General features: G+C 46.2%; 1 protein-coding gene across 4 annotated transcripts in view; it reads left to right on the top strand.

The window, feature by feature from the left end:
- LOC106572802 (copine-5) overlaps positions 1 to 13,808 on the top strand; it is a 213,880-nt gene that overhangs the window by 110,702 nt on the left and 89,370 nt on the right. For all 4 annotated transcript variants that reach the window (XM_045696442.1, XM_045696441.1, XM_045696440.1 and 1 more), the window contains 2 exons: positions 3,248 to 3,351; positions 5,107 to 5,211. In XM_045696442.1, the coding sequence (XP_045552398.1) occupies positions 3,248 to 3,351; positions 5,107 to 5,211 (209 nt within the window). The remainder of the gene's footprint in view (positions 1 to 3,247; positions 3,352 to 5,106; positions 5,212 to 13,808) is intronic.

Genomic DNA, 13,808 nt, shown 5'->3' with positions numbered 1-13,808 from the left:
GCCATTACAGACATTATGCTGGCAGCACAGCCATTACAGACATTTCGCTGGCAGCACAGCCATTACAGACATTACGCTGGCAGCACAGCCATTAAATACATTACGCTGGCAGCACAGCCATTACAGACATTACGCTGGCAGCACAGACATTACAGACATTATGCTGGCAGCACAGCCATTACAGACATAACGCTGGCAGCACAGCCATTACAGACATTACGCTGGCAGCACAGCCATTAAATACATTACGCTGGCAGCACAGCCATTACAGACATTACGCTGGCAGCACAGCCATTAAATACATTACGCTGGCAGCACAGCCATTACAGACATAACGCTGGCAGCACAGCCATTACAGCCATTACAGACATTACACTGGCAGCACAGCCATTATATACATCATGCTGGCAGCACAGCCATTACAGCCATTACAGACATAACGCTGGCAGCACAGCCATTACAGCCATTACAGACATAACGCTGGCAGCACAGCCATTACAGCCATTACAGACATAACGCTGGCAGCACAGCCATTACAGACATTACAGACATAACGCTGGCAGCACAGCCATTACAGCCATTACAGACATAACACTGGCAGCACAGCCATTACAGACATTACAGACATTACACTGGCAGCACAGCCATTACCAACATTATGCTGGCAGCACAGCCATTAAAGCCATTACAGACATAACGCTGGCAGCACAGCCATTACAGCCATTACAGACATAACACTGGCAGCACAGCCATTACAGCCATTACAGACATTACAGACATTACACTGGCAGCACAGCCATTACCAACATTATGCTGGCAGCACAGCCATTACAGCCATTACAGACATTACGCTGGCAGCACAGCCATTACAGACATTACAGACATTACGCTGGCAGCACAGACATTACAGACATTACACTAGCAGCACAGACATTACAGACATTACGCTGGCAGCACAGACATTACAGACATTACGCTGGCAGCACAGACATTACAGACATTATGCTGGCAGCACAGCCATTACAGCCATTACAGACATAACGCTGGCAGCACAGCCATTACAGACATTACAGACATAACGCTGGCAGCACAGCCATTACAGACATTACAGACATTACGCTGGCAGCACAGACATTACAGACATTACGCTGGCAGCACAGCCATTACAGACATTACAGACATTACACTGGCAGCACAGCCATTACCAACATTATGCTGGCAGCACAGCCATTACAGACATTACAGACACAACGCTGGCAGCACAGCCATTACAGCCATTACAGACATTATGCTGGCAGCACAGCCATTACAGCCATTACAGACAATACACTGGCAGCACAGCCATTAAATACATAACGCTGGCAGCACAGCCATTACAGACATTACAGACATAACGCTGGCAGCACAGCCATTACAGCCATTACAGACATAACGCTGGCAGCACAGCCATTACAGACATTACAGACATTACACAGGCAGCACAGCCATTACCAACATTATGCTGGCAGCACAGCCATTACAGCCATTACAGACATTATGCTGGCAGCACAGCCATTACAGACATTACACTGGCCGCACAGCCATTAAATACATTACGCTAGCAGCACAGCCATTACATACATTATGCTGGCAGCACAGCCATTACATACATTACGCTAGCAGCACAGCCATTACATACATTACGCTAGCAGCACAGCCATTACATACATTACGCTAGCAGCACAGCCATTACATACATTACGCTAGCAGCACAGCCATTACATACATTACGCTAGCAGCACAGACATTACAGACATTCCTCTGGCAACACAGCCATCAAATGTGTTTGTATATAAATTGTATTTTAATATTTAAGGACTCTTGGAAGATTAGTCCAAATGAGGACTAAAAGAGATCCAAATCAAATCAAATCACAGACATTACAGACATTATGCTGGCAGCACAGCCATTACAGAGATTACAGTTCACCGGGCACCGAAGACGTGGATGTCGATTAAGGCAGCCCCCCGCACCTCTCTGATTAAATCCGGAGACACATTTCAGTTGAATGCACTCAGTTGTACAACTGACTAGGTATGCCCCTTTCCCTTTCCTTCCCATTACAGGCATTATGCTGGCAGCAAAGACATTACAGCCATTATGCTGGCAGCACAGCCATTACAGCCATTATGCTGGCAGCACAGCCATTACAGCCATTATGCTGGCAGCAGAGCCATTACAGACATTACAGACATTACATACAATACAGCCAATATGGGGTTGGGGAGCATTCATTTAATGTGTACCAAATAGCACCCATGTCTCTAACAGTGCACTACTTCTGATTAGAGCCCTGTGGGACACCCTATTGGCCGAGGGTAGGAAATGGGGTACAATTTGGGACGTACCCATTGTCTCCATAATGGCGGTGCGTGAACACTTAAATGCTGCCAGAATGAGTGTGATTATGATAATAATACCAGGCTTTAAAATGTATCATTAGCTGAACTAAACCCCCTCTATCCCACCCTCCATCCAGAGACTTAAAGGCCATTTTCATTTTCTAAACCTCTTCTATTTCAGAGCCCCATTTTGTATGCACTCTCGGGCGTTTAGGGCTGTAATCACAACCTTCACAACCACAAGGTTGCACAATACATTTTAAACGTTGCTTTTTGATACTCCTAGTTTTGAATGCAGAACATGACTCGAGTAATAATTATTAATGTGTTTGTTCTTTAGCTGGGATTTTGGATTTGAAAATCAGGGCTCACTGGCTATGCGATGCTGCTGTGGTGTGTTGCTTATTAGGATGCAGTCAATGGGTTTATTTGGTCGTTCAGTGCTTTTATATCTTGGCACAAGACACCATATACAAAACACAACAGGAAGCATACAGAGAACCTGCAATCCTACTGGAGATTTACAATGTAATGTCTCCTCTCTCTCCCTCTCTCTGTATTTTTCTCCGTTCTCTCTCTTGGTCCTCTCTCTCGCTCTGCCTCCCTCGATCTCCCACCCTCCATCTCTCTCTCTCTCTCTGTCCCCCTCACTCTCTCTCTCTCTACCCCCCTTCTCTGCCCTCCCTCTCTCTGCCCCCCTCCCTCTCTCTCTCTCTTTCGCCCTCTTCCCCTCTCTCTCTGCCCCCCCTTTCTCCCTCTTCCCCTCTCTCTCTCTCTCTGCCCCCCTCTCTCTGTCCCCCTCTCTTTCTCTTTCTCCCTCTTCCTCTCTCTCTCTCCCGCTTCCTCTCTCACTCTCTCTGCTCCAGGAAGTTGCCACCATGCAGTTCTGTGCCCACAAGCTGGACAGGAAAGACTTCTTTGGGAAGTCGGACCCCTTCCTGGTCTTCTACCGGAGTAACGAGGATGGAACGTGAGTTCTTCATTCTTGTTTTTCTGTTCGTTTTCTGGCTCTAATCTACTGTTTTACCAAAGAGAAGTATGAGGGCAAAATGTTGTAGTGGCCCCATCTCTTGACGGGCAGAGAGAAAATATTACATTTATTTCCTACAATTCTACACATTATACCATGGGGCGGAGAGAAAATGTGCCAGTTTTAAAGCAAGTTTCCTGAAATTCTACCAATTTTACCATGGGTTGGAGAGAAATATGTGCAGTTTTGAAGCACATTTTCTGCAATTCTACAAATTTTGTGTGGTGTTAATGAGTGAGAGTGACTAACTCCTGGGCACAGTTCGGTATTCAGCCTACTTTGTCACAACACAACTGATTGGCTCAAACGCATTAAGGAAAGAAATTCTACTAATTAACTTTTAAGGAGGCACACTTGTTAATTGAAAAACATTCCTGGTGACTATCTCATCAAGCTGGTTGAGAGAATGCCAAGAGTGTGCAAAGCTGTCATCAAGGCAAAGGTTGGCTATTTGAAGAATCTCAAACATAAAATATATTTTGATTCGTTTAACACTTTTTAGCTTACTACATGATTCCATATGTATTATTTCATAGTTTTGACAGAACTCTAGAGTTCCTCTGTGTAGATGGGAAATCCTTCCAGAAGGACAACCATCTCTGCAGAACTCCACCAGTCAGGCCTTTATGGTAGAGTGGCCAGATGGAAGCCACTCCTCAGTAAAAGGCACATGACAGCCCCCTTGGAGTTTGCCAAAAGGCACCTAAAGGACTCTCAGACCAGAGAAACAAGATTCTCTGGTCTGATGAAACCAAGATTGAACTCTTTGGCCTGAATGCCAAGTGCCACATCTGGAGGAATCCTGGCACCATCCCTAAGGTGAAGCATGGTGGTGGCAGCATCATGCTGTGGGGATGTTTTTCAGCAGCAGGGACTGGGAGAGTAGTTAGGATTGAGAGAGAGATGAATGGAGCAAAGTACAGAGAGATCCTTGATGAAAACCTCCTCCAGAGCACTCAGGACCTCAGACTGGGGCGAAGGTTCACCTTCCAACAGGACAACGACCCTAAGCACACAGCCAAGACAACACAGGTGTGGCTTCGGAACAAGTTTCTGAATGTCCTTGAGTGGCCCAAACAGAGCCCGGACTTGAACCCGATCAAACATCTCTGGAGAGACCTGAAAATAGCTGTGCAGCGACGCTCCCCATCCAACCAGACAGAGCTTGAGAGGATCTCTAGAGAAGAATGGGAGAAACTCCCCAAATACAGGTGTACCAAGCTTGTAGCATCATACCCAAGAAGACTCGAGGCTGTATTCACTGCCAAAGGTGCTTAAACAAAGTATTGAGTAAAGAGTCTGAATACTTATGTAAATGTGATATTTCATTTTTTTTAATTTTTTTTTTTATACATTTGCAAACAATTCTAAAAACCTGTTTTTGCTATGACATTATGGGGTATTGTGTGTAAATTGATAAGGGGGGAAAAAACGATTTAATCAATTTTAGAATAAGGCTGTAACGTAACAAAATGTGGAAAAAGTCAAGGGGTCTGAATACTTTCCTAATGTATGTTTTTAACTATATATTTAAATGTTTATCTAAGTGTTCAAACAAGACTATACCCATTGTAGAGTTAAGTAGGTGCTAGGTGCTAGGTGCTAGGTGTTAGGTGCTAGGTGTTAGGTGTTAGGTTGGGGGAGATGGGTAAGGGAAGTTGTTGTCAGGCTGTATTCATCCTTCCGTCTGTCCAGGTTTACTATCTGCCACAAGACGGAGGTTGTGAAGAACACTCTAAACCCAGTGTGGCAGGCCATCGCCATTCCTGTCAGAGCACTGTGCAACGGAGACTTCAATAGGTACTGTTATACACACACTATAACACACACGCAGATGGATATAGACACACACACACACACACACACACACACACACACACACACACACACACACACACACACACACACACACACACACACACACACACACACACACACACACACACACACACACACACACACATACAGATAGAATTTCAAAAATAGATTAAACCAGAAAGACCAGGGAGGTTTTCCAATGCTTTGCAATGACGGGCACCTATTGGTAGATGGGTAACAAAAAAACAGACATTGAGTATCCCTTTGAGCATGGTGATGTTATTAATTACACTTTGGATTGTGTATCAATACACCCAGTCACTACAAAAATACAGGAGTCCTTCCTAACTCAGTTGCTGGAGAGGAAGGAAACCGCTCAGGGTTTTCACCATGAGGCCAATGGTGACTTTAAAACAGTTACATAGTTTAATGCCTGTAATAGGAGAAAACTGAGGATGGATCGACAACATTGCGGTCACTCCACAATACTAACATAATTGACAGAGTGAAGAGAAGGAAGCCTGTACAGAATAAAAATATTCTAAAACATGCATCCTGTTTGCAACAAGGAACTAACGAAATACTGCAAAAAATGTGGCAATGGTTGGGGCAAATTACTGAGTACCACTCTCCATATTTTCAAGCATAGTGGTGCCTGCATCATGTTATGGGTATGCTTGTAATCGTTAAGTACTGGGGAGTTTTTCAGGATAAAAAAATAAACGTAATGAAGCTTAGCACAGGCAAAATCCTAGAAGAAAACTTGGTTCAGTCTGCTTTCCACCAGACACTGGGAAATTAATTCACCTTTCAGCAGGACAATAACCTAAAACACAAGGCCAAATCTACACTGGAGTTGTTTACCAAGAAGACAGTCAATGTTCCTGAGTGGCAGAGTTACAGTTTTGACTTAAATCTACTTGAAAATCTATGGCAAGACCTGAAAATGGTCATCAAGCAATGATCAACAACCAATTTGACAGAGCTTGAAGAATTTTGAAAATAATAATGGGCAAATGTTGCACAATCCAGATGTGGAAAGCTCTTAGAGACTTACCCAAAAAGTCAGCTGTAATAGCTGCCAAAGGTGCTTCTACAAATGATTGGCTCAGAAGTCTGAATTCTTATGTAAAGGAGATATTTCTATATTTCATTTTCAATAAATGTTTTCACTTTGTCATTATGTGGTATTGTGTGTAGATGGGTGAGGGGAAAAAATCGATTGAATCCATTTTGAATTCAGGCTGTTACACAACAAAATATGGAATAAGTCAAGGGGTATGAATTATATCTTAAGGCACTGCATATATGAGCCTACCCCCCCAAAAAACTGAAATAAAATAATAATTGTGCTGTTATACAATACATAGCCTACCGCATATTATGCATGGCAGAAAAACACCAAACAAACTGTTTTAAGATGTCTTTGGTACATAGTTGGTCCCGTGGTACCCAGACTTTTTATACTTCCCTACCCCTTCAAACATTCAACCTCCAGCTGCGTACCCCGTCTAGCACCAGGGTCAGCGCATTATCAAATGTTGTTTTTTGTCATCACTGGAGGTCTGCAGCCAACACACTATACGATACAATTATTAAACATAACAATGAGTGTGTGTTTTTGTCACAACACGGCTAATTGGAAGTGACAAATAGCTCTTATAGGACCAGGGCTCAAATAATAATATTATAATAATAATCAATCATTTTGCTCTTTATTTAGCCATCTTACATATAAAACTTTATTTGTTCATCGACAATTGTGAATAACTCACCACAAGTTAATGAGAAGGGTGTGCTTGAAGGGATGCACATAACTCTGCAATGTTGGGTTGTATTGGAGAGAGTCTCAGTCTTAAATAATTTCCCACACACAGTCTGTGCCTGTATTTAGTTTTTATGCTAGTGAGGGCCGAGAATCCACTCTCACATAGGTACGTGGTTGCAAAGGGCATCAGTGTCTTAACAGCGCGATTTGCCAAGGCAGGATACTCTGAGCGCAGCCCAATCCAGAAATCTGGCAGTGGCTTCTGATTAAATAACATTTTCACAGAACCGCTTGTTGCAATTTCGATGAGGCTCTCTTATTCAGATATCGGTAAGATATCGCTACATCACATTTAACATTGTCCGTAAGCTTGAGTTCATTTGCACTCAAAAAAAATCATACAATGATGGAAAGACCTGTGTGTTGTCCTTGTTAACGCAGACAGAGAAGAGCTCCAACTTCTTAATCATCGCCTCAATTTTGTCCCGCACATTGAATATAGTTGAGGAGAGTCCCTGTAATCCCAGATTCAGATCATTCAGGCGAGAAAAAACATCACCCAGATAAGCCAGTCGTGAGAAACTCGTCATCATGCAAGCGTTCAGACAAGTCAAAATTATGGTCAGTAAAGAAAACTTTAAGCTCGTCTCTCAATTTTAAAAAATGTGTCAATACTTTGCCCCTTGATAACCAGCGCACTTCTGTATGTTGTAAAAACGTTACATGGTCACTGTCCATATCATTGCATAGTGCAGAAAATACACGAGAGTTCAGGGGCCTTGCTTTAACAAAGTTAACCATTTTCACTGTAGTGTCCAAAACGTCTTTCAAGCTGTCAGGCATTCCCTTGGCAGCAAGAGCCTCTCGGTGGATGCTGCAGTGTACCCAAATGGTGTCGGGAGCAACTGCTTGCGTTACCACTCCTCTATGTCTCCCTGTCATGGCTTTTGTGCCATCAGTACAGATACCAACACATCTTGACCACCAAGTCCATTTGATGTCACAAAGCTGTCCAGTGCTTTAAAAATATCCTCTCCTGTTGTCCTGGTTTCCAGTGGTTTGCAGAAGAGGATGTCTTCCTTAATTGACCCCCCCATAAACATAACGGACATATACCAGGAGCTGTGCCAGGCCCGCCACATCTGTTGACTCATCCAGCTGTAACGCATATAATTCACTGGCTTGTATGCGAAGCTGTAATTGTTTCAAAATATCTCCTGCCATGTCACTGATGCGTTGTGAAACGGTGTTGTTTGATGATGCCACGTTCGACGTAAAGATGGGACCAAGGCGCAGCGGGAATGTGTATGCTCATCTTCTTTATTGAGAAGAAAACCAATATAAACACTTAAACAAAAACAACGACGAGAAACAGTCCTGTAAAGCACACAGCTACACATGGACAACTACCCACAAAAACCCATGAAAAAACACCCCTACTAGATAGGACCTTCAATTAGAGGCAACGAGGAACAGCTGCCTCCAATTGAAGGTCAACCCAATAAACTAAACATAGAAATAGAAAACATAGAACGAACATAGAAATATACTAACATAGAACATTAACCAAAAAAACCCGAAACACATAAAACAAACACCCCTTGCCACGTCCTGACCAAACTACAATAACAAATAACCCCTTTACTGGTCAGGACGTGACAGTACCCCCCCCCCCCAAAGGTGCAGACCCCGGATGCACCTCAAACAAAAAACACAAAAATAAACCCCAAAACAAAATAATCCCAAACTAAAGGGAGGGAAGGGAGGGTGGCCACCGTCACTGACGGTTCTTGTGCTACACCCCCCTCCTCAATCCTCCTACTATGGAGGTGGCTCAGGCTCTGGCCTTTGTCCCCAACCTAACCTGTCCACACCCGCTGAAGGCTCAGGGCTAAAGCGCGTCGTTGGAGACCTCGGGCTGAGGCGCATCGCTGGAGACCTCGGGGGGCGACTCTGGGAGCTCCGGACTGGCGGGCGACTCTGGGAGCTCCAGACTGGAGGGCGACTCTGCGCCGGTTCCGGACTGTAGGGCAACTCTGGCTGCACCGGTTCCGGACTGTAGGCCGTCTCTGCAGGCTCCGGACTGTAGGCCGTCTCTGCAGGCTCCAGACTGTGGGCCGTCTCTGCAGGCTCCGGACTGTGAGCCGTCTCTGCAGGCTCCGGACTGTGAGCCGTCTCTGCAGGCTTCGGACTGTGGGCCGTCTCTGCAGGCTCCGGACTGTGGGCCGTCTCTGTCGGTTCCCGGACTGTGGACCGTCTCTGTCGGTTCCGGCCTGTGGACCGTCTCTGTCGGTTCCGGACTGTGGGCCGTCTCTGTCGGTTCCGGACTGTGGGCCATCTCTGTCGGTTCCAGACTGTGGGCCATCTTTGCAGGCTCCGAACTGTAGGACGTCGCCGGAAGCACTGGACGGGGAACTGTCACCGGAAGCTCTAGACGGGGAACTGTCGTCGGAAGCTCTAGACGGGGAACTGTCGCTGGAAGCTCTGGACAGGGAACTGTCGCCGGAAGCTCTGGATGGGGAACTGTCGCTGGAAGCTCTGGACGGGGAACTGTCGCCGGAAGCTCTGGACGGGGTACTGTCGCCGGAAGCTCTGGACGGGGAACTGTCTCCGGAAGCTCTGGACTGGACAGGCGCACTACAGGCCTGGTGCGTGGGGCTGGCTTTGGAGGCACCAGACTGGTAACACACACCTCAAGGCCAGTGCGAGGAGCAGGAGCAGGACGAACTGGACTGGGCTGACGCACTGGAGGGCTAGTGCGTGGGGCTGGTACTGGAGGTACCAGACTGGAGACATGCACCTCAAGGCTAGTGCGAGGAGCAGGAACAGGACGTACTGGACTCGGCTGACGCACTGGAGTCCTGGTGCGTGGTGCTGGCTTTGGAGGCACCAGACTAGAGACACGCACCTCAGGTCTAGTGTGAGGAGCAGGAACTGGATACACCGGGCTATGAACAAGCACTGGAGGTCTGGAGCGCACAGCCTGCACCACCCGTCCTGGCTGGGTAGTCACAGTAGCCCTGCACGGGCGGAGTGCTGGCACAGGGCGAACTGGGCTGTGCAGAGGCCTGATGGCTGCCGTGCGTAGAGCAGGCGCAGGGTAGCCTGGGCCTAGGAGACGTACTGGTGGCCAGATGTACTGCGCAGGCATACTCCTACCTGGCTGGATGCCCACTCTAGCACGGCACTTGCGAGGGGCGGTAATCGCTCACACCGGACCGAGCGTGCGCATGGGCGAGATCGTGCACACTTCCGCATAGACCGGCGCTCTTCTCCCCGCCAAACGCTCCCCACACGGGGAGTTGGCTCAGGTCTATTGCCTAACCTAGCCACACTCCCCGTGTGCCCCCCCCCCAATTTTTTTTTTATTGGGGGTGCCTCTCGGGTTTCCTTGCCAGCCATGTCCCAGTATAGCGTTCTCTCCAATCTCCTGCTGCCTCCGCTCTCCTGGCTTCCTCCACCTGTTCCCATGGGAGGCGATCCCTTCCAGCCTGGATCTCCTCCCAGGTGTAGGATCCCTTTCCGTCCAATATCTCCTCCCATGTCCATAAATCCAAAGAGCACCTCTGCTGCTCCTTCCTCCGCTGCTTGGTCCATTGGTGGTGGGTAGTTCTGTCACGTTCATCATAAAGATGGGACCAAGGTGCAGTGGGAATGTGTATGCTCATCTTCTTTATTGAGTTCCCCAAACTACAATAACAAATAACCCCTTTACTGGTCAGGACGTGACAGATGAAGTCATTGTCTGTATAGTTGTTTTGGCCTTTCCCCCAGCATTGTCCCAGCCATATCCAAGGCAGCTGTCACGTCCTGACCAGTAAAGGGGTTATTTGTTATTGTAGTTTGGTCAGGACGTGGCAGGGGGTGTTTGTTTTATGTGGTTCGGGGTTTGTTGGGATATGTACTTATGTAAGAGGGGTGTTTGTTTTATGTGTTCCGGGTTTTGGGGTACTTTATGTTTTGTATTTCTATGGTTTTTCTATGTTGTGTATTTCTTTGTTGGCCTGGTATGGCTCTCAATCAGGAACAGCTGTACTTCGTTGTTGCTGATTGGGAGTCATACTTATGTAGCCCTTTTTTCACCTGTCTTTTGTGGGAAGTTGTTTTTGCACTGCTAGGGTTAGCCTGCAAAACTGTTTAGCTGTCATTCGTTTTCTTGTTTTTGTTACGTGTTCAAGTTTATTAAAATAAACGTTAAAATGAGCACTCAACCCGCTGCGCCTTGGTCTACTCCCTTTGACGGCCGTTACAGCAGCAGGAAGAATTAAGGCCTCCTCAATAGTATGGGGCTTGCCTGTCCTAGCCACTCGGTAGCTCACCATATAAGACCCTTCTAGCCCCTTCTTATTAATGGTATCTGTTGCTTTTATACATGTCTTACTACTCGAAAGTCGTCTTAGTTCTCGCTCAAAAAACTCCTGTGGCTTATTTTTCTAATTGGCATGTTTTGTTTCTAAAAGAGTGACTGTTTCATTGAGTTGTGACATAGTACTTTTGCACATATAACACACTGTGGCTGAGGAAAGGCACTACTCCCAATATAAGTGAACCCCAAATCAATGTAGTTCTCATCATATTTACGCCTCTTTGATGGTCCAACGTCCCTGTCTGTTGTTCGGTGCTTTCCCGGGTAAGGGGGCAGTGGCTCTTCGGCTGCGTCAGATTCACAACTGTCAGTGTCCATGCTAGCTGGGCTAACAACAAATGTAGAATTACTGATGCTAGCATTGGATGTGCTCGTGGAAGCAGAACAACTTGTGTCGCCGACAGGTGCAGGTGTAGTACTGCTGGTAGTAGCAGTACAACCAGTAGAGCTGGTATGTGTCTCTATGGATGCGGGCCTTACTTTTTTTAACCATTAATACATTTTCGAGCAAGCGGAATAAGCAGCGGCTACGTTTGGCTACAACCGGACCGTTAATGGAATTCCCGCGATCGAGTAACGGTTAATGTGATTGGACGTTAATTATTTGACTAGGCTACCTGTATTTGACATTGTGTTGGTTATTTCGCTGAACACCTAGATGGTTTCATTTTATTTTTGGCCAGTGAAACAAGGCTAGTCAGGCGAGGGAGGGAAAACCTCACCCAGATGTATAGCCCCGTTGGAAAATATAAATGTACTGTTTGAAAATGTGAATTATTATTATTATTATTTTTTTTAATGTGAATCACATTTTTATTTAGCGTACCCCCGACGACATTGCGCGTACCCCAGTTTGGGAATACCTGGTCTATATATATACATACATATATATATATATATATATATATATATTATACACTGCTCAAAAAATAAAGGGAACACTAAAATAACACATCCTAGATCTGAATGAATGAAATAATCTTATTAAATACTTTTTTCTTTACATAGTTGAATGTGCTGACAACAAAATCACACAAAAATAATCAATGGAAATCCAGTTTATCAACCCATGGAGGTCTGGATTTGGAGTCACACTCAAAATTAAAGTGGAAAACCACACTACAGGCTGATCCAACTTTGATGTAATGTCCTTAAAACAAGTCAAAATGAGGCTCAGTAGTGTGTGTGGCCTCCACGTGCCTGTATGACCTCCCTACAATGCCTGGGCATGCTCCTGATGAGGTGGCGGATGGTCTCCTGAGGGATCTCCTTCCAGACCTGGACTAAAGCATCTGCCAACTCCTGGACAGTCTGTGGTGCAACGTGGCGTTGGTGGATGGAGCGAGACATGATGTCCCAGATGTGCTCAATTGGATTCAGGTCTGGGGAACGGGCGGGCCACTCCATAGCATCAATGCCTTCCTCTTGCAGGAACTGCTGACACACTCCAGCCACATGAGGTCTAGCATTGTCTTGCATTAGGAGGAACCCAGGGCCAACCGCACCAGCATATGGTCTCACAAGGGGTCTGAGGATCTCATCTCGGTACCTAATGGCAGTCAGGCTACCTCTGGCGAGCACATGGAGGGCTGTGCGGCCCCCCAAAGAAATGCCACCCCACACCATGACTGACCCACCTCCAAACCGGTCATGCTGGAGGATGTTGCAGGCAGCAGAACGTTCTCCACGGCGTCTCCAGACTCTGTCACGTCTGTCACATGTGCTCAGTGTGAACCTGCTTTCATCTGTGAAGAGCACAGGGCGCCAGTGGCGAGGTCATTTTGCAGGGCTCTGGCAGTGCTCCTCCTGCTCCTCCTTGCACAAAGGTGGAGGTAGCGGTCCTGCTGCTGGGTTGTTGCCCTCCTACGGCCTCCTCCACGTCTCCTGATGTACGGGCCTGTCTCCTGGTAGCGCCTCCATGCTCTGGACACTACGCTGACAGACACAGCAAACCTTCTTGCCACAGCTCGCATTGATGTGCCATCCTGGATGAGCTGCACTACCTGAGCCACTTGTGTGGGTTGTAGACTCCGTCTCATGCTACCACTAGAGTGAAAGCACCGCCAGCATTCAAAAGTGACCAAAACATCAGCCAGGAAGCATAGGAACTGAGAAGTGGTTTGTGGTTACCACCTGCAGAACCACTCCTTTATTGGGGGTGTCTTGCTAATTGCCTATAATTTCCACCTGTTGTCTATTCCATTTGCACAACAGCATGTGAAATTTATTGTCAATCAGTGTTGCTTCCTAAGTGGACAGTTTGATTTCACAGAAGTGTGATTGACTTGGAGTTACATTGTGTTGTTTAAGTGTTCCCTTTATTTTTTTGAGCAGTATATATATATATATATATATATATATATATATATATATATATATAGTTAAATTATAGTAATCACCTTTGAGTGTGGACTGTATTAATATGCATACTGGATGGACTGGTTA

This window comes from Salmo salar, chromosome ssa15 (genome assembly GCF_905237065.1).
Source record: "Salmo salar chromosome ssa15, Ssal_v3.1, whole genome shotgun sequence".
Classification (NCBI taxonomy): Eukaryota; Metazoa; Chordata; class Actinopteri; order Salmoniformes; family Salmonidae; genus Salmo; species Salmo salar.
The sequence above is the reverse complement of the archived record's forward strand: the minus strand, read 5'-3'. Positions and strand labels throughout refer to the sequence as shown.